Source organism: Equus przewalskii, chromosome 18, assembly GCF_037783145.1.
Source record: "Equus przewalskii isolate Varuska chromosome 18, EquPr2, whole genome shotgun sequence".
In the NCBI taxonomy this organism is placed as follows: domain Eukaryota; kingdom Metazoa; phylum Chordata; class Mammalia; order Perissodactyla; family Equidae; genus Equus; species Equus przewalskii.
Window position 1 is genome coordinate 38,301,674 of NC_091848.1, and position 19,610 is coordinate 38,321,283.

The window sequence follows — 19,610 nt, forward strand, 5'->3', positions numbered from 1 at the left end:
TGTTACTGGTCTCACTTCATTTCAATAGATTTACAAGATCCCTTTATGTGTTACTGAAAAATTGGGTGTAAATCCTATTTTAAGAACACAGTGGAACTCGTTGCTTGAAGAACGCTTCAGAAAATCCTTTTGGGAAGTGAATGATAATCACTCTTTGGTAAGACTTTTGTGCCAGTGTTCATGAACCTCCTTGTCTGAAGTGCACTTCACCTGTAAGGTCTTTCCCATCTCCCCTTTGCCTTTTGTGATCTTCTTTCCCATGGGACACGCTTCCCTTCCCTGTGTGTGTCGTCTCCCCATGTCTAGTCCTCTCTCCCCAGCCTCTCAGGCTCTCCCATCACGCTCCCTGACTGTCCCCTCAGCAGTGGCCTCTTTTTCCTCCCCGAGACTGCGTGGCTGTGACTTGGCTGGTGACCATTAATGGGCTACTGCACTTCCTTCTTCAGAAATGCAGGCATGGATGAGTCTCTGGATGCCAGAAATCTTTGTCACATGTGGGGTACATATGGTGGGTGTGGTAGGCAGAATAATGTCCCACCAAATACATCCACATCCTTATCCCTGGACCTGTGAATGTATTACCCGATGCAGCCAAAGGGACTTTGCAGATGTGAGTCAGTTAAGGACCTTGAGATGGAGAGGTTATGGGCCCATTGTAATCACAAGGATCCTTAAGAGCAGAGACCTTCTCCCAGCTATGATGGAGGGAGATGTAAGTATGGGAGAATGGTTAAAGAGAAGCAGTGCTGCTGGCTCTGAAGATGGAATGTGGGCGGCCTCTAGAAGCTGGGAAAAGCAAGGAAATGGATTCTCCCCTGGAGCCTCCGGAAGGAATGCAGCTCTGCTGTCACCTTGATTTTAGCCCTGAGCCCCGTGTTGGATTTCTAACCTACAGAACTGTAAGAGAATAAATGTGTGTTGTCTGAAGCCACCAGGTCTGTGGTAATTGGTTACAGCAGCAGCGGGAAATGAATACAGTGGCAACCACACGGCCCATCGGGAAGTCTGGCCTCGAGCCTAACCTCATCTTTTTTGCCTGGTTCACCTTGTAGCCAAGGACTCACTCCAGATTCTCCCCCTTCAATGAGTGGTTTCAGCTGCTCCTGGGGCTGTGTCTCTTGGATGCCATGTGTCTTCACTCCATCTCCTGTTGCCCCACCTCTTATGTGGGCTGCCTGATGCCCCAGCCAGGCAGCCAGGGTGTGGACGGATAGTAGGGGGCTCGCTTCACTCACTAGTCAGGGGTAAGCATGCCCGAGGGGTGGGGGGAAGAGTGAGGGACTGGCAGTGGGCACCACACTGCGGGGATAGTGGGAGAAGATTGCTCATCTGCGGGGTCAGCAGCACACCTCTGGTCTACCTGAATCCAGCGGACTTTAGGAGCCTGCTTTTTTAGTTGTGGTAACATGCACATAACATAAAATTTACCATCTTACCTATTTTTAAGCGTATACATTGGTAGTTTTGAGTTATTCACTTTGTTGTGCAACCGTCACCACCATCCATCTCCAGAGCACTTTTCCTCTTGCAAACAGAAACTCTATACGCGTTAAATAACAACTCTCCATTCTCCCCTCCCCCAGCCCCTGGAAACCACCCTTCTACTTTCTGTCTCTATGAATTTGCCTGCTCTAGGTCCCTCATTTAAGTGGAATCATACAATATTTGTCCTTTTGTGTCTGGTTTATCTTATTCAGCATAATGTCTTCAAGGTTCACCCATCCTGTAGCCTGTGTCAGAATTTCCTTCCTTTTTAAGGCTGAGTAATATTGCACTGTGAGGGTAAACTACATTTTGTTTACCGTTCATCTGTTGATGGAGACTTGGGTGGCTTCCCCCTTTTGGCTATTATGAATAATGTTGCTATGAACATGAGTGTATAAATATTTTTTTGAGTCCCTGCTTTCAGTTCTTTTGGGTATATACCCAGAAGAGGAATCGCTGGCTCAAATGGTCATTCAGTGAATAATTTTTTGAGGAACCACCATACTGTTTTACCTAGCTGCTGCACCATTTTATTCCCACCAACCCACTTTAACCATTTTTAAGTGTACAGGTCAGTGGCATTAAGTACACTCACACTGTTGGTGCAACCATCAGCACCATCCATCTCTTGAATTATAGGAGAACTAGCTCTCCAAGTGTTAACGAACGGTGCTCAGGAGAGTGAGTGGAAGTGGGCCATCCCCACAAAGGCGTATGTTGAGCAAGTGAGTCCGTCATTGAAACCCCCAAGGAAGCCCAGGTCTTTCGCTGGATTTGCTCATTTTGAGCCGTAGGCATGTTTTCAAATGCTGTTTTCATTTTATACAGCAAGCAAATATCTGATAGCAAAACATTTCCACGGAGAGAGCTTGCCTGTGGGGAGGAGAAAAGGAGGCTGCTCTAATGAATAGATAAGCTTGATTTGTGTTTGGCAACATCCTTAGCATTTAATTCCAGCAATTAAAGTAGGCAAGTCTCCTTTGTTTTCTTTTTCCTTGCAAAAACGATAAAATATTACAGAATGTTTGGAAAACAGGGAAAAAATCCCTGTTCATCCTCATACCAACTCACTGTGACCACCGCCACCACCATTCATGATACTCATCTGTGCAAGGCATGGACCAAACGATTCGCCTGGTTTCATTGAAGCTGCGCTACAACTAGGAGGCAGAGTCCTGGTCCTAATCCTCTGCATCTCACTCTAGGGCCAGGTTCTCTCCTCCTGCATTTGGTCCATCTTCCTCCACGTGCGTGTCATCTCCTACAAGGTTGCCCTCACAAGGTTCACGCTTGTTTTTCCAAGTGAGGTGAACATTTCCCTCCTGTTCTTGTTTTCAGTTCTTACTTCACGTTGACGTACTCTGTTCATAGGAGCAAGTCCAGACTCCATGACTATAAATACAGAACGATTGTGGACCATGCTTTAGAGGTTTCGCCATCTGCAAATGATCCCTGGGGCAGCCTGAGCCCTGGCAAGAAGCCCACCATTCCCGGGCTCCATTCCCAAGGCTATGTCAAATAATGCCATTTTCCTGCCTGGAGCACTGAGACTGTGCAAGGGGCAGGCTCTGGAGCTTGACTGCCTGGGTTTGGATCTGGCTTCCACTAGTTTGACCTTATGCAAGTTACTTACCTGGTCTCAGTTTTCCCAGCCATGAGATGGGGATGATAATAGTATCTGCCTCACAGGGTTATTGTGTGGATTAAATGGCGTGATATAAAGAACACTGCCCGATAGGTATTAACATGGTCTTTGTGGTGGTTGTTATTCAGTCTCAGTTCTACCAACTCCCTGTCCAATCTTGAGCTGGATGCTCTCTCCCAAGCCTCAGTTTCCTCATCTGTAAAATATGAGGTTGAACCACATGATCTTTAAGAGCCCTTCGTGTTAAACTTTCTGTGATCACATTTTTCCTTTAATTGCAGTTGGGGGATGTGGGTGGGACTGCAGGAAGGACCACCAAACGGTGGTGGGATAAATGCACGACTTGGAGTTTGCTAGGAATAGACAGAGGAGAGGAGAACCCAACTGGGCCAGAGCAGAGAGCTGACTGCTAAGGCAGGGAATGAGCTGGCCCCTGGGAAAGAGGGTGTGGCTGGGACAGGCATCCCTCACCCTCACCCCCAAGTTCCAGAGCTGAAAAGTGCCGGGATGTCTTTTGGAGCCTCTGCCCCCTCCCCCACCTGGTCCCAACCTTCCCTCTGGGCCCCAGTGGGCCAGATGGTCTAAATGGGAAGAAAGGAGGAAAATCCGTATCCAATCTGTTCTATTGAGAGCAATGGGAAGGAATCTGCATCTCAATTTTATCTTTGTGCTGAGCTTGGCTAAGCTTTACCCCCCAAGTGGTAAGGGATGGGTGGGTGGGAAGATGGCATTCGTGGCCCTGGGCGGGGGTAGGGGAGTGCAGACGCCCCCCACGCCTTCCCTCCCCAGCAAACCGCAGACAGAAGACATTCTTTCCTGCTCTTGGTTTTCCCCTATTTCCTTCACTTTTTCTCCCCCTTTCCCAGGCAGGCAGCCAAGAGGCGACTTTGAAAGGAGGAAAGGAGGGAGGGGGCCAAGAAGAAGGACCAGCCGAACCCCCTTCCCCAAAATGTCCTCAAGGGCTCAGGGGCTGAGCCTGAGGTGGGGACATAAGGAAGTGGCTCACTCTCTCCCACACCGGCCCCCGGCTGTCCACCCTGGGCCCAGGGAGGCTGCCAGGCAGCTGTCAGCACCCTGGACTGGGGCTCTGGACTCTGACCTGTCCATCAGCAACCTTTGGAATTTCTTTCTCCAGAGCCATTCAGGACCGTGAAAAACTGGCTTCCACAGCCCAAACTCACGGGAGACTGATTTGCAGCAGGAAGTCAATTTAATAATTTATAGCCAGAAAGTGCTCTCCCTGGTCAGGAAGCCAACTCAGGAAACCAAATGAAGCTCCAAAGTCTGCTTGGAGAGCATGCGGAGCCCGGGCTGTGGAAGGTGCCAGGAGGGCTGGGGCATGCCACCGCCTCCGGGAGGACGATGGTGTGTGTCGTGGCCCAGAACATGGGCCTCTGCAACAGTCTTGGGTTCAAATCCTGACTCCGTTATTAACTGGCTCTGAGACCTAGGGCACGTTCCTCCTATCAACTGAGAATGGTGATCACCGGGGCATCGCTCAGCTTTCTGGCCAAATTGCCATGAGGTCTTGCAGGCAAAGAGCATAGCACAGAGCCTGGCACATTCTCAATACACAGCTGCTGTGCTTATACAAACCCTCCTCTTTTAGGGTCATAGGTTGTCTTTTCCTTTTTGATTACACCCTTTTTATCAATCCATAGAAAAAGCTCCCTGGCTGCTCTGGAGAGAACCCCCTTGCAATGGTAATTTGAGTGGTTCCTACCGCTGGCTGGTTCCACTTTCCTACCTGGTCCTGCAGCCCCCCTGCTTCTATCCAAGGCCGCCCGCTGCCGTTGGGCTGGTGTGTGCTCCGTGGGGTGTGAGTGGGGCCTGAGATGCAACCATGCTCCTGGGTGGGGTCCGGTTCTCTTGGAGGAAGAGGCACCTGATTCCACTTCTCAGAGTTGCCCTGCAGGCAGGTGGCCTGCTCTCACCCATCCCTCCCACCGCCTGCCACCACCTAACTTCCCTCAGCGCAGATCTGACCACATCCTTCCACTGCCCCTACCCATCATGCTCTCCTTTTCAGCAGAAGAAAACCTCCTGGTGCGTTAGGTTTGCACTGAAGTCTCCCATGATTTGGCCTCGGTCTTCCTTTCCAGACTCATCTCCCTCTCAATCTCCCTCTGCCCTTTTCTCCAGCCTTGCTGGATCGTTGAGGATGGTCCAGGGCCGAGTCTTTGCCCAGGCCCTTTGTCATTCCATCAGTCTGGAATGCTCTTCACCCCTGATGACCAAGGACGCTCCCCCGTTCTTTCCTGCAAGATCCTGTTTGAGTTCTACCTTCTACGTGTGGTCTCTTAGATCTCCATCCCGCAGGTATTCCTCTCCCTTCCCTTCCCAGGGCATCTTGTCCCTCTCTCAGACCCCCTCATAAGCTGCTTCCTGCTCATCTTCTACTCATGCTTCTATCTCCTTTGGAGGACTGTAAACCGTGGGAGGGCTGGGACCACCTTCTTCATCCTCATACTGAACGGAATGATGAATGGTTTGATGGTCCTTCATGCTGCAATTCAGCTTCTCCCTCCGGAGGGCGGTCTGGACACTTGGTCCCCTGGCAGCAGGGGAGGGCACGATTGTGCCCGGGAGCCTACTCTGAGGCCAGCTGGGCTCTGTGGGGCATTCAGCTCATACACACTCTCCACCACTGTCTTCTTCACCCTTCACTCCCGAGAGAGGAGCAAAGGTCCCTCTAGAACTGTGGGCCTTCCAACAGCCCTGGCCTTGGCGCTCTGCCCCTGTCCCCTTCACTCGCACTCGGCAATTTCATCCCCTCCCACGGTTTCAGCTAATCCTCCTCCCGCTATCTGTGCTGGGAAAATGAGCCCTGGAGAAGTCCCAGAGAAGGCGAGGCGTCCTCCGGGGGGTGCTTGTGTGGGTGTGCATTCTCTCCACATATGTGCACAAGCGTTCACATGCCCCCAGGCACCATTAGAGTGACCCCATATCGAGGACCCACAGGGAACTGGGGCAGCAGCGGGAGAGAAGGCAAGAGAAACTCTGGCGGATGATTTGGGAAAATGCTTTCCTTGTCACTGAGGGTTTCCCAAAATAGCGGGAGTCCCAAAATAGCTGCGCCTCCCTTCCCCCGCTCCTGGAGCACCCTGCACAGCGCTGGTGACAAGCGGCGCCAAGACAGGGTGAAGCACAGGCTTTCTGTGGGGCCCCCCCCATCAGACCCCAGGCCTCAGGCCACTGTCTCTGCCTTGTGATAAATTGTTCCTTGGGAAATGTCCCCTCTCTTCTATTGGACTGTAAGCTCCTTGAAGGCAGGGACATACTTGTGTCAGGTGGGCACCTCCCCCTCCCTCACTTCCCCTATGAACACTGGTGGCACATGGCGGGTATTCAGCAAGTGCTCAGTGAAGTTCTGCATAAACTAGTGAATGGGTAGACCTGGGACAGACACCCAGGTAACTAGTGGACTGTTTCATGTATACAAATGGATTTCATAGAGGGCCTCCTCTGCGCCAGACTCAGTTCTCACTAAGGCAGGGAACTATTAGCCTTATTGTGCAGGGGGTGAGTAAGATCTTCACCCAGGTCTGGCCGCCTCCTGGGCTCAGGACTGACCACAGTATTCTCCATCCCCCAGGGAGATGGGATGGGCTCTTGCTAGGCTCTGCCAGTGGAGAGATTCCGGGATTATTTTAATGCCAGATCAGATAAACATATTAGAAATAGAAATTCCTGTTTGTTTTAGCAGTATTTAGTTGTACGCATGAGAAACCAAACTCTGTGGGATAGGAATGGCGCTTGGCTGATGAGAACCGAGACCTGAAAAACAAGGGCTTGAACAAACAAGGAGTGGCTTATTCCCTAATAATAATAATTAATAATAATAATAATAATAATAATAGCCAACCCTTATACAACACCTACTTTGTGGCAGGTTCTAAGCCTATTAGACAAAATAACTCAGTTAATCTTTGCAACAACTCTATGAGGCAGGTGTGATTATTCTCCCCATTTTACAGACAAGGAAGCATAGCACGGGACAGCAATGGTCAAATCTGGGAAAGGAGTCTGGAGGTCGGCAGAGCGGATTCTGTCCTCATCATCCAGGTCCCACCTATCTTTCTGCACCACGGTCCTTATGACCTGGTGAAAGGTCCCTGGAAGCTGCTGAGGCTGATGGAGCTCCGTCCATCCCACCTGCAGGCCTGCAGGAGGAAGGAAAGCCTCTTAGTGCTGCCCCCACCCGCAACCCTGCGGAGGCGCCCTCAGGAAGGAGGAAGGCACGAATGGACACTGAGGCACCCACTGCGCAGGGGACTCCTGGTCTGACACAGCTCCAACTGGCTGAAGCAAAAACGGGAAATTTTATTAAAAGGATCTGGGAAGGGGTGGCTCCTGGAAGCAGAATATGGTCAGACTCAGGAAAGGGTGAGGACTGGGAACCGGAGGCGTCAGCATCCAGCCGGTCTCTCTCTCTGTCTCCTGCCCCTGGTCTCTGTCTTCAGAATGTCTTGCTCCTCTCCTCAGCCCACATGGCAGGCAGAAGATGGCCACCCCACAGGCCTGCATTAATATTCCAGGGTCCTCTACAAAGACTGACTCGATCCTGGTGGTGGGGGGGTTATACATCCAAGTTGCTGGGAGAGCATCTGCTTGGTCTGTTTTGATCGCATGACTATCCTTGGTGCAAGCAGCTAGGGTGGCATGGGGATAGGTGTATATATAAAGCTGCTGGGGGCCTACCCCTTTGGCCTGTGGTTCAAGGGGAGGTAATTTCCAAAGACGGGGAATTCTTCCAAAGTTGGGAACTCACCCTCCCAACTCTGCTCAAAAGATCAGACCCTGTGACACTCTCAGTGATGTGGGGCTGACCACTCTTCTCTCTCCAGTATGACACCCCTGTTCTGGTGACATTTGTAAAGCTACAGGCCCTGGCTCGTAGAGCTCTGCCCTGACCATCAGCACCCACACTCCAGCCCCACTGTTCTCTTCCCTGCTCCTTCTGTCCTTCCTTTGCGTCCGTCTTAGGGCCAAGTGGCTCCTTTGCCAAGGGCAGAGGAGGCCCTGGAAATAGGCCTGTGCAAGAGCCCCCATGGGCTTCAGGCAGTCCGCACCCTGGCCACCCCTGCACTCCTGAGGACTGGCCCGCTCATCTGAATGCAGGCTTTTCCTGCCCCCTCCCTGGTCAGTGCTTGTCTCTACCTCTGGGTGACTCTGCTCTGTGTGCGGTGTGCACATCCATCTGCTGCTCTCTCTTCTCTCCCTCCTCCCTCACCTGGAGGGCAGGTAGCTGGGTGGAGGAGATCCCTGACCCGGGTCCAGCCCTCGGCCATTCCTGGCTCCCATTCATGTGTTGTGTTCCCATCCTTTCTCCTCAAACAGTAGACGTGCTGTGTGGGGTGGACGAAGTGATATTAATCTAGTAGTTATTGATTCGAGAGGACTAGGAGGACATATTTATATAAAAACTGTAATGAAAGTGGAACTTCTACTGCAGAACTTACATGCTGTGAGGCCTGGGGCCTGGGGGAGGCGAAGGGGTCCAGAATGTGTTCCCAATTCAGCCCCCCCGGGGGAGCTCAGGATGTGGCCACACGGAGGGGCAGACCTGGGGACTCTGGGGAGGATTGTCACACCTGGGGTGGGGAGGCAGGGGGCCTGGGAAGGGGGCATGGGACAGGGGGAGGGCTAGGAATATGAGGGGAGGGCAGTTGTCAGCACACCTTAGATGCCCTGAGAGGCTGGTGGAGGAACAGCCTCAGCTAAGGTCTGAAAAGATGATATTTGCATATGTGTTGAAAATCGCCAATTGGATGTTATAGCAGTCGGGGTCCCCCAGGAAACAGATGGCACACTCGAATTGGGAAATGTGAGGGAAGTTTAATAAAGGAACTATTTACAAAGGTGTGGGAAGGGGTTTGGGAACCATATGGGATATCTCACTGTGTGGTACCCACGGGTCGGTAACCAGAGGATGTACCCCTCTAAGCTGAGGGGAGGAGGGGGAGGATTGCTGAAACCTGGAGTTCCAGAAGCCAGGATGGGAACTCACTCTGCTGCCTCCTCTTTCCCTCCTCCCATCTTCTGCCAGTGCGCCCAATGGCCCAACAGAGGGAAGGAGGCCCCGGAAGCAGTCCAGGCACTGAGCAGGGAGGAGGAGAGAGAGGGGAGGGACAAACAGAAGGTATCCAGCACAAGTGTCAAAGGGCAAAAGGAATTCCCCAGTCTCCCTTCCACCAGGGCACCAGAACAGCTCTCATGCGTTGATGCTGTCTGTCTGCCAGGCACTGTTCTAGGCCTTTCAAAGGCAGTAACTCCTTTAATCCTTACAATGGCTGGGGGAGTTGATACTGTTATTCTCATTCCCAATTTGGGGAAACTGAGGCCAGGAGAGGTTATTTTCTCCCAGAGTCACACAGCTGGTAAGGAGAAAAGCTGGGATTTGAACTCAGGTGGACAAGCTCCAGAGGGTTGGCCCGCCCTCTGGGCCCCACCCCCACCTCTGCACCCTGTTCGAGAGGCCAGGAATCAGTGTCTGGGAAAGGAGATGGGCAGCAGGGGGAGGACAGCACTGCCAGCCCCAGGCAGCAGGAAGGACCCAGCTTGGGTCTGAGAAAAACTCATGTGAAAAATTGCTCCGGGGGGTAAGTTTGGGCCCAGCCTTCCTCCCAGAGGGTCTCTAAGACGGATGGCCAGACTGTCCTGGGGAGGGGTGGAGAATTTGAGCCTGAGGATGAGGGGACCAAAATGGTGCTCTAGGACCTAATGGCCCACAGGATGGGGTGCAGCATGAGGCAGGGGAGGAAGGAGGGGGCTCTGCTGGGGGCACAGACTGTGGTCCCTGGGGAGTTTGCTTGAAGCGTTCCAGCGATGCATTGATACGCGTTAGCCTATTTCCACACATGTGAGGGAACTTAGGCGGGAAGAAAATCATTCTGTGTAATTTCCCAGACCTGGAGTAGGAAGGGAAGAGAGAGGAAGGGTTAGGAGCAGTGGGTCTTAGAGCAGGAAGGATTCCCAGGAGCCTCTAGTCCCTGGGGAGGCTCCTCAGAATCCCCTTTGGGGTCACTCACCTGCCGGCCCTGGGGCTCTGCCCCCAGTGGAAGTGATTCTGAGTCGCTCCCACGCTGGCCAGAAATCCCAGATCTAGTTCAACTTTCATTTCACAGATGAGGAAGGTGACACCAAGGAGGTCACTCCGTGGGTAGGGACCTGTGAGGGATATGGGGTCCCCAGGGCCTGGTGACACATCGGATGGGCCGGGGAGGAGCGGGAGGAGGTGGGAGCTGGCTCAGAGGCTCCAGGTCAAGCCTCCAGGGGCACTGTTGGGACACTCCATGTTAGAAGTTTTAGGGAACCCAAACTAGTTTTTAAAATTTTTATTGAGTGGGTAATATTAAACACATTTAATATTCAAAAATGAAATAATATAAAAAGGTATATATTGAGAGGCCTGAATCACCGTTTTGCTATTTATAGATAACCTTCTTTTTTCTTGAATTAGCTTTGGTTTATTTTCCCGGTGTATGTTAATGCTAACACAAGCAAATGTAAATATATATTCCGATTTCTACCCTCTTTTTTACACAAAAGGTAGCATGCTATTACACAGTTCTGCACCTTGCTTTTTTTACTTAGTATCCCTGGAGATTTCTCCATATCAAAATCTAGAGAAAATCCCCATTCTTTTCTAGAGCGACATAGTATTGCATTATGAAGATACCAGGGCTTATTTAAGCAGTCTGCAGTTGCTGCATATTCGGTTGTTTCCTGTCTTCTGTCGCGTCAAAGAATGCCATGAGGAATAATCTTGTGCATCAGTCTCTCTGCACCTGTACAGGCGCCCCTGTCGGCTAGGTTTGCTTCCCAGCTCTCTGTGGTGAAGGAGCAGCCTTTACTTCTCAGTTTACAATCTGTCACAGGCGGATACTCATGTAAAATTCAATACAAGTGAATTACCAGAGTAGTGAATTGGAGAAAAAAAGCGAGGCAAAATATAAGCCCAAATATTGTATTAGATCCAATAGATGTAAAAATTGCTCCATCAAATTACCATAAAGGTTTTTAAACACTTACTCTCAAATGTCTGCATTTATCTTACCAAAAGTTGTCACAGTTTGTGGATCAACACTGGTCCATGGACCACACTTGGAGTAGCACTGGTCTAGGCTCCTGGAAATTAGGTCAAAGGGTAAATGCCTCTGTCGTTTTGCCAGATATTGCCAGATTCCTCTCCACGGGGCCGGACTGTATTGCACGCCCACCAGCAGTATATGAGAGTGCCCCTTTCCCACAGCCTCACCAGAGTGTGTCGTCTCACTTGGATTTTTGCTAAACTAGTAGGTGTGGAGTGATAGCTCAAAGTTTTAATTTGCGCTGCTCTTATTATGAGTGAGAATAAGCGTCATTCATATTTTTAAGCCCTCTTTGCTTTTATATTCTTTGCCTATTTTTCTAGTGGAGTGTTGGTCTTTTTCCTCTTGATTCCCAGGAGTTCTTAATATATAAGGAATGTTAGCCCCTTGTCTGTGATATGAACTGCAAATTTTTTTTCCAGTTTGTCATTTGCCTTTTGATTTTGCTTGATGTTGGTGCAGAAGTTTGTGATTTTTATGTGGTTAAATGCACCAGTCTTTTTTTTAATAGCTTCTGGATTTTGAGTCACGGTTCTCCACTCCAAGGTTATAAAGAATTCGGCCTGCATTTTCTTCTAGTATTTTTATGGTTTTATTCTTACCATTTAAATTTTTTATCCAGTTGGAATTTTTCCTAATCTAAGATGTGAGTTATAGATCTAAATTTATCTTTTTACAGATAGCTACCCACTTGTCCTAGCTCCATTTATTAAAATCCCTAAGCTACCACCTTTATCATTAAAACTAATTTTAAGCCATTTGGGATCATAATAGAAAAAGCTCTGTAATTTGTCAGTTTTGTCCAGAATACCATTACAAGAGAAATTAGCTTTCAAGGTATGATCTATAACTTTGCATAACCAGAGCAGAGTAAGCTTTAAGTAACATAAATAAAATATAAATTTATTTTAAAAAACAATCAAACACACGAAGCCCACAGGGCTGCTGACCACCATGAGGAAATTGCAAGGAGGGGGCATTGCTGAGGGAGCATTTGGTGACCCTGAGTGTTTGCATTGCAGGACTTCCCCAGCCTGCCTAGGACTGCAGAGGGCCCCACCATGGTGTTCCCGGGACCCCTGGCTGTCACCCTGTTGCCACCCAGCCTCACACTGCTAGTGTTCCACCTCTCCAGCTCCCAGGATGTCACCAGTGACCCCAGCAGTGAGCAGCTGTGCACCTTGAGGGAACACCCCATCGTGGCCTTTGCAGGTGAGAGTCACTTCCCACTCCATCCTTGTTTGCAATGACTGTGTCTGAAGGTGGGACCTCAGCAGAGCCTCTCTGCCTGTTGGATGTCCAAGGATGTTCATTTGCTGTAGAGACTCTGCCTCTGGGGAGAGAGGTAAGAAGGATGGGTAGCCATGGGCTGAAGGGGTCTGATTTAGTCTCCAGACAATTTATTCAGGCCCTGCCTCCATGTTTACCTGGGGCAGGAGGGATCTTCCTCTGGGATTCCTTTGCTAGAGAACGAGGTTGTGGATGCCCTGAGTGTGCGGCCAAGGGTTACTTGGTCCTCTCAGCTCCAGCTCTCCTGGAAGCATGAGCTCTGTTTCTTGGCTTCCCTGGGGGGAAGAGTGAAGATGACTCACTCGTTAGGAAGTGTCTGGAGATCTCTGGAAAGCTTCTTCTGCTCTGAGACGCCTACAGGGATGCCCGTCTTAGGGGCCCTCGGAACCCCCGTCTGTCAAGGGAGGTCATGAGAGTGTCCTATGACAGTGTTTGCCAAACTGGGATTTGTAACTCACATATTCTGAGGGGTCCATAAGTTCTCAATAAAAGTTTCTAAATTTAGTATACGTTTGATGACAGTCTAAAAACAAAACAAGGCACGAATACTGGAGCATCCCAGATGTTCTCCCATGACCTGTTAGCCAGTTTGGGGATCCCTGGTGGTGTTATGATCGCATCGACACCTCAGGATCCATCACCTATGTGGCGGCTCACAGCGGGGTAGGCACATGTAGCTCAGGGGACCTCAAGTCCTCAAGTCTGATAAACACCTGTCCTAGTTCCTCCTCACAATGGCCCGGCAGGGAGGCAGGGAAGGACTACCGCCTCCTTCTAGAGGTAGGAGGGCTGAGGTGTAGGGGCTTGGCCAGACTTGTCAGAGTCGGGCCTCAGCCATGGCCTCCAGACTCCCATCCAGCGCTCTTCCCACTCTCGCGGACGAGGGTCAGGTGCTCCTCCCTCAGGCGCCCGAGGCGGGAGGGCGCACAGCCTCCCCTCTGGGACCCCACACAGCCAGTCTAGAGGGGCAAGATGGAAACGAGAGGCTGGTGTGGGATTTGTGGGGTGGGAGGGGCCGTGAGGCTAGGAGCTGGGGCGGAGGCTGGGGACTCTTGGAAGTGCGGAATTCCCAGGGGTGGAACGGCTCCCGTCCCGGGGAGGAGGGTTTCCAGCGGTCTTCCCCGGCTGGGCTGTCTCGTTTGAGCTGGGATCCAAGGCTTTGAAGGCTTAAGTGGATTAAAATAAATTAGCGATGTCCTTAAGCCTACAAAACGCGTGCACCCTCCGACTTCTGATGGCGCCCAGCGTGCTGGTGGCTGTCACTGAAGGGAAGGCCCAAGTGGGGCACAGAGGAGCGGGATTCTGAATGAAGATTTCAGAATGAAGGAATGAGGCTCAGGCTGACACAGGTGGTGGATGTGGAGGGATTAAGGAATCCCCTTAGTCCTGGGCAAGCAGAGCTGGTCCGTCGTCCTGGACTGACAGCCCTGGGGAATGGCATCGTCTCTGCTTTTCCTCCCCGCAAATCACCCACTTCCTCATGCTGACAGCTTTGGGTTTTCCTGTCCATTCACCAAGCTTTTATTGGATCCTGCTTGACGCCAGGCACAGAGCTGGAAGCTCTTGAGGTGGACAAGAGTTTCCTTTAAATACTCAAGTATCTCTTGTTGTTCCTTAAATGTCACTCCCTTTGGTCCCCCAGCGCAGTTGGTCCTGGCCCAGGCCTGGTCCTCAGGTCTCCCCACGCCCTTTAGCAGAACTGAGCACACACTAGGGTCTTGGTTCATACTGGGTGATGCTGTGTCCAGAGAAGTCACCATAATCCAGCCCAGCACCAACCCCCAGACTGCAGAGTTCCCTCCCATGTTACACCTTATTTCTGACTGAGCAGCAGCTTCCACCCTGTAGCTGTGAGTTTCCCTCTCCTCTGACACCTGTCTGATCTGTGAATAACCCCTAAATACCCCAGAGGAGCTGCCGGATGCAGAATCTGACAGACCCTTTTCTGCTGGCTGAGGTGACGTTTCTCCTATGGGTTTCTTTAAGGGGGGCCCACCTGGGTTTCTCTCTGGCTGCATTATTCCTGTTGCCACAGTACCACCTTTCTAGGCGTCAGGGAGAAGCCAGGATGGAGTTAACGCTGGCGGTGGTTAATCCACAAAGTGAGTAATCGAATTGACGATAATTAAAATCACAGGCGCGTCACGGAGAATGTCATTTTTCTCTTAAAGTTGCCGTCCAAAGCCTTCGCAGCACACGCAGCTCAGAACGTGCTTGGGGTTTTAAAGACAGCCTCCCCTCTGGTCCTCCGTGCCTGTTTAATAAGAGGAGGCTGGCTCCCTTCCCAAGTTGGCTCCCCCAGGATCACCATGCCGCACCCGCCTGCGTCTCTCTCCTTTGCCCTTGTCAGTCCCTTCGGGGCTAGGAGAGAGGGACAGAAACTGGAAGGGGCCACCACCCTCCACTCCCCCGGCCCCCACCTCCCATTGTCACCCTGGCTTCTGCCCTGTTTCTTTATCCTCTCCCCTCCTCCCCAAGAAAGGGCCTTATGGAAGACTGAGCCGAGAAGCCCCCCAGGTGGAGTTTCTCCTGGTTTGCCACAGACCAGTCATGCCACCTCTTCCCCTGTTCAGCTGCCCACATCTGGAATACTACTGTCGGAAGGGAGAAGGGAATTCAAGTGAGTCCCGGTTGCTGCTGTTGGGGAACACCCAGTCTGATAGCGATAGCAAGCCCCTCACACTCTTCTCCCCACAGAAAACAGACTTGAGCACATTCAGAGCTACAAAAACATACAATGTGAATGGAACAGAAAGAGTAGAGAGAATGTGGAACAAAATAAGATCAGGGTGGAGAGGTAATAATCCAGGAAGTCTTCCTGGAGGAGGAGGACCTTTGGCTTAGTCTCTAAGGTAGTATCATATCCTACCAGGATTTCTGAGAGTGGCCCTGAGGTCAGCTAAATATCCAGTCTACCTGACTCCAGATCCACACCTTATACCCATATTGCCCAAGTGCCATTGCAATTTCCTGATAATCCTTTCCAACCTGTAGTTGCCTGCTGAGGGCAGAGGCTGACCCAAGAGGCTTGCTTCATTTTGCTGCAGAATTTCTTTCTTTCTTTCTTTTTTTTTAATCGTGCATATCACAGTTTTCTGAAAAACATCCAACTCGCAAAACCTCCACTTCTCCAGGGAGCGATTAAGTGTTTGCCTGTTGTGCAGAAATGAAGGGCTGCCTTTACTCTGTAGTGGAGGGATAATGAGCAATGATTTATTTCCCTTGGATTACGTGCACACGCGTGCGCACACACGCTCCTCTGGGCCTTCCGTGAGCCAGTCGCTAATGCACTATGGGGAGAAAGCACAGGCCCCACATTTCCCCTCATCTTTACCCCCATTGGCATGAAAGAGGGCAGGTCACCTGGGCACTGTTCCCCAGGTGTACCCTCCCCAGATCACTGCCCCTCCATCTAGAGGGCTGCGAGATCGGGCTCTCTGCCCGCCCAGCCCCCATCAAAGGCTTTGGCCTCGCCTGGGAAGATCCTTCCTTGGGGATAGGGATGGACACTGACCACCCACCCTCCGTTTCTCCCGCCTCCGTGGAGTCTTGTCTGAAAACTTGATTCTTCTCGTACAGAAGGGAGTTGAGGATTATTCATACATTCATTCAAATACTTCCAGATGCCGAGCAGAGCCTGGAGATCCAAGAAGCAAGATCTTCCCGGTCCCCCAGGGCAAACTACTGAGCGAGACACCCAGCAAGATGGGGGCTTTGATGGTAGTAAAGCAGAAGTCTGTGGGAGCCCCACCCCCTGGCTTGGCGGAGTCAGGGAAGGCTTCTTGGAGGAGGCGGGGCGGGGATGGGGGTGACCAGGAGCCGTTCGTTCAAGGGAGAACAGAAGTGCAAAGGTTTGCAGGCTCCTGTGGGATAGGTCTGGAGAAGTGCACAGTGTTCTAATTTAGTGTGGCGGGGGTGGACAGTTTGAGGGGGAATGTAAAGATGAAGCATCAGTCTTTCGGTGGATCACTAAATAATTAATGTGCCAGGCATTCGACTTGGGAGGACAGTGGGGCCAGAACCCGAAGGACTTCACAGGAGTTGAGACTTTTCCTGGGGGCAACTGGGAGCTATTTTAGGGTTCTGAGTTGGAAAGTGACATAACCAGATTTGCATTTTAGAAAGATCGCTCTGGTTGCCTTGTGGAAAGCGGACTGGAGGAGCAGGAGTGGAAGCCAGGCCAGTTAGGATGCTCTTGGCACCAGTCCAGGCAAGCGATGATGACGGCTTGGCTGGGGGCTGGGGCGCAGAGGGCGAGATGGATGGACTTCAGAAACAATTTGGAGGCAGAACAGACAGGATTTGCCAGTGTGTTTGATGTGGCTGGTCGGGGTCTGGGAGAGTCAAGGATGATTACAGGTTTCCCTTTGGGCAGCTAGGGGGTGGGTGGGGCCCTTCTCTGAGGTAGGGAACGTAGCAGGAACAGTGACAACAGCCTCACTCCCTGTGTCCCCCGGCTGACTACTCACAGAGGTGGGCAGGTGCTGCCCACCTGCCTCGCTGGTCCGTGACTTCACCCTGACTGCAGCCCTTTCATTCTTGGGTCTGATGCTGGGGCAGCTGGGAGCCCCTGGCCCAAAAGTAACCAAGCGGCTGTCTCTCCTTCCACCAGATCTGAAGCCATGGATCTCTAACTTCACCTACCCTGGAGCCCGAGATTTCTCCCAGCTCGCTCTGGATCCCTCCAGGAACCAGCTCATCGTGGGAGCCAGGTAATGAGGTGCTGGAAGGTTGGGGCCAGGAGTGAGGGTGCTTAGAATTGAGTGGATAGGATGAGTCCACCGTGGGTAGGCCCTCACCCTGGGCTCTGTTCCTCTCTGCCAAGCCCTGTCTGTCCCTCACAGAAGGAAGCATTTTGGGGGAAGTGGAGGTGGGAAGTGACCTCTAGACCTCCGGATCTCAGCAAGCCACATCCCTCAGTGGCTGGCGGTTACTGAGAGCAGGAAAGCCTGCTGGCCAGGACCTGCCTGGTTGGCGTGCTCCCCAGGAGCTCGGCGCAGAGAAGGTGCCCTGGAGCCCCCTGCTGGCCAGCTGGCCACCTGCACGTGGGACGCGGGACACAGGCTTTGGGCTTCATTTGTGAAGGGCCTCACTTCCCTGTTGCCTGACCTCGGTTACGCCACTGTCCTGGTCTGGGATTCACAGGATAATATGCTCTAGGGAGGACTTGTGGAAACTCTATGGGGCAGGGTAGTAGGAGACAGTTCTCACAAAATCCTAGACCAGTTCTGGTGGGGAAGGGAGCTCAGAGATGGTCCACTGCAGCACCAGCAGCACCAGCAGCACCTGGGAACTTGTTTGAAATGCAGTTCTCGAGCTCCACCCCAGACTTGCCGGTCAGAAACTCTGGGAATGGGGCCTGCGACCTGCATGCGTTTTAGCAAGTCCTCCAGGTGAGCTCCGTGCACTCTGAGGTTTAGAATCGCTGGTCTAATCCACCTCCCTCAATTTAAACATGAAGAGGCAGGGGACAGAGAGGGGAAGGTGACCTTCTGAAGAACTCATAGCAAGATGACAACAGAGTATGGGGACTAGACCCCAGGCCTCCTAACCCCAGAGCTAGAGTTTTTCTGCCAGTCCATGTTATCAGCGCCAGCTACACTGGTTTTGCAGAAGCTCTCCCCCTAGAGGTCCTGAGTCAGCGGGTCTGGGGGTGGGGGAGGCACTGGGTTGGGCACCTCCAGGCTACACTATGTAGCTGACCATCCCTGACCTCTGGGCTCTCCGGAGTGTCCCCACCCCCTCATTTGCTGTAGGAAAGGGAAGCAAGTCAAAGACAGAGCTCTGGACTAGGACGAGATGGTCTGCATCTTGTCCTGGGTGATCTTGACCTTGGACCCTCAGTTTCCTCATCTGTAAAGTCTGGGCCTCACAGGGCTCTTATGATGCTGGGGCTGAATGCATTCTCTTTTTCTTTTTTCTTTTGAAATTAACAAATTATTTTGCATCAGTGAGATGTGTTATGGTAGAACATTCAGAAGGTACAAAAGAGTAGACAGTGAAAAAAAGGGCCCCCCCGCAACCCCTCCCACACCAAGCAGGACCCCTCCCTGGAGTCACGCCCTGTAGTGAGTTTGTGTGTCCTCCCAGAGGGAATCTGTACATAGGCAAGTATGCAAGAGTATGGACTTTATTTTCCCAGCCAACAGAATAATTGTTTTACTTTTTATTTGGAGATAATCGGAGCTTTCCGTGCAGTTGTCAGAAATAATACAGAGAGATCCAATCCGTATACCCTTCGCCCAGCTTTCCCCAATGGTAACATCCTGCATAACGATAGCACAACATTGCAATCAGGAAGCTGACATTGACGCAATCCTTCTCACTTATTCAGATTCCACCAGCTTCACACACGCACTTTTTAAACTCCTGATGCTTTGCTCTGAAGCTTGTGGAAGCATTTTGAAAGCTGTCCTTCATTCTGCGCCTGCCACATGTCAGGCATTCTTTTATATACCACATTGTAGTAAAGCATCTAAACATGTAGTCCATCAGGCATGGAATAAACCATCCAGTCTTCACAGCAACTCAGGAAGTGGATTCTGTGATTGTCCTCATTGAGTGGGCCAGGAAGGTGAGGCTCAGAAGGATTAAGTTGCCTGCCTGTGGTCACACTGCTCTTTCCCATCCGCTCCTTCCCCCCACATAGGGGGAGGCACAGCTTTTCCTGGGTCCTTGAGCCTGGCTCTGCCCCCAGAATAGGGGGACAGTCATCATGGACTTGGTCCCTTACCCCCCGACAGCAAATGAGGTGGGTCCTCTGCTTCTTTCTTCTCCCGCTTTCTCTAGGTCACTTTCCTCCCCTCTTCTCTTCTGCCTGACGTTTCCCGCCCCTCTTCCTTCCGACCCCCCTGGGCCTCTGGAATTCAGGCTAGGGAAATTTGTTATTCATTTATACCCTGCCCTGTTCCATAAGGGCTTTAGGGCGGGTCAGGCTACAGAGATCTCTCTCTGTTCTCATCTCCCAGAAGAATAGACTGCAGTGTTGTGATGAATGGTTTTCGATGGGATAAAAATGAATAAAACGATGCAATGTTTCCCCTAATTTTTTAAAGCTGTGAGCAGACGCCTGTGTTACCTGAGCAGACAGCTGGGGC

General features: G+C 51.4%; 1 protein-coding gene across 5 annotated transcripts in view; it reads left to right on the plus strand.

Annotated features, from left to right (window-relative positions):
• SEMA5B (semaphorin 5B) overlaps positions 1 to 19,610 on the plus strand; it is a 116,569-nt gene that overhangs the window by 64,360 nt on the left and 32,599 nt on the right. For all 5 annotated transcript variants that reach the window (XM_070582615.1, XM_070582617.1, XM_070582614.1 and 2 more), the window contains exons 2-3: positions 12,246 to 12,435; positions 17,126 to 17,225. In XM_070582615.1, the coding sequence (XP_070438716.1) occupies positions 12,285 to 12,435; positions 17,126 to 17,225 (251 nt within the window). In that variant the 5' untranslated portion in view covers positions 12,246 to 12,284. The remainder of the gene's footprint in view (positions 1 to 12,245; positions 12,436 to 17,125; positions 17,226 to 19,610) is intronic.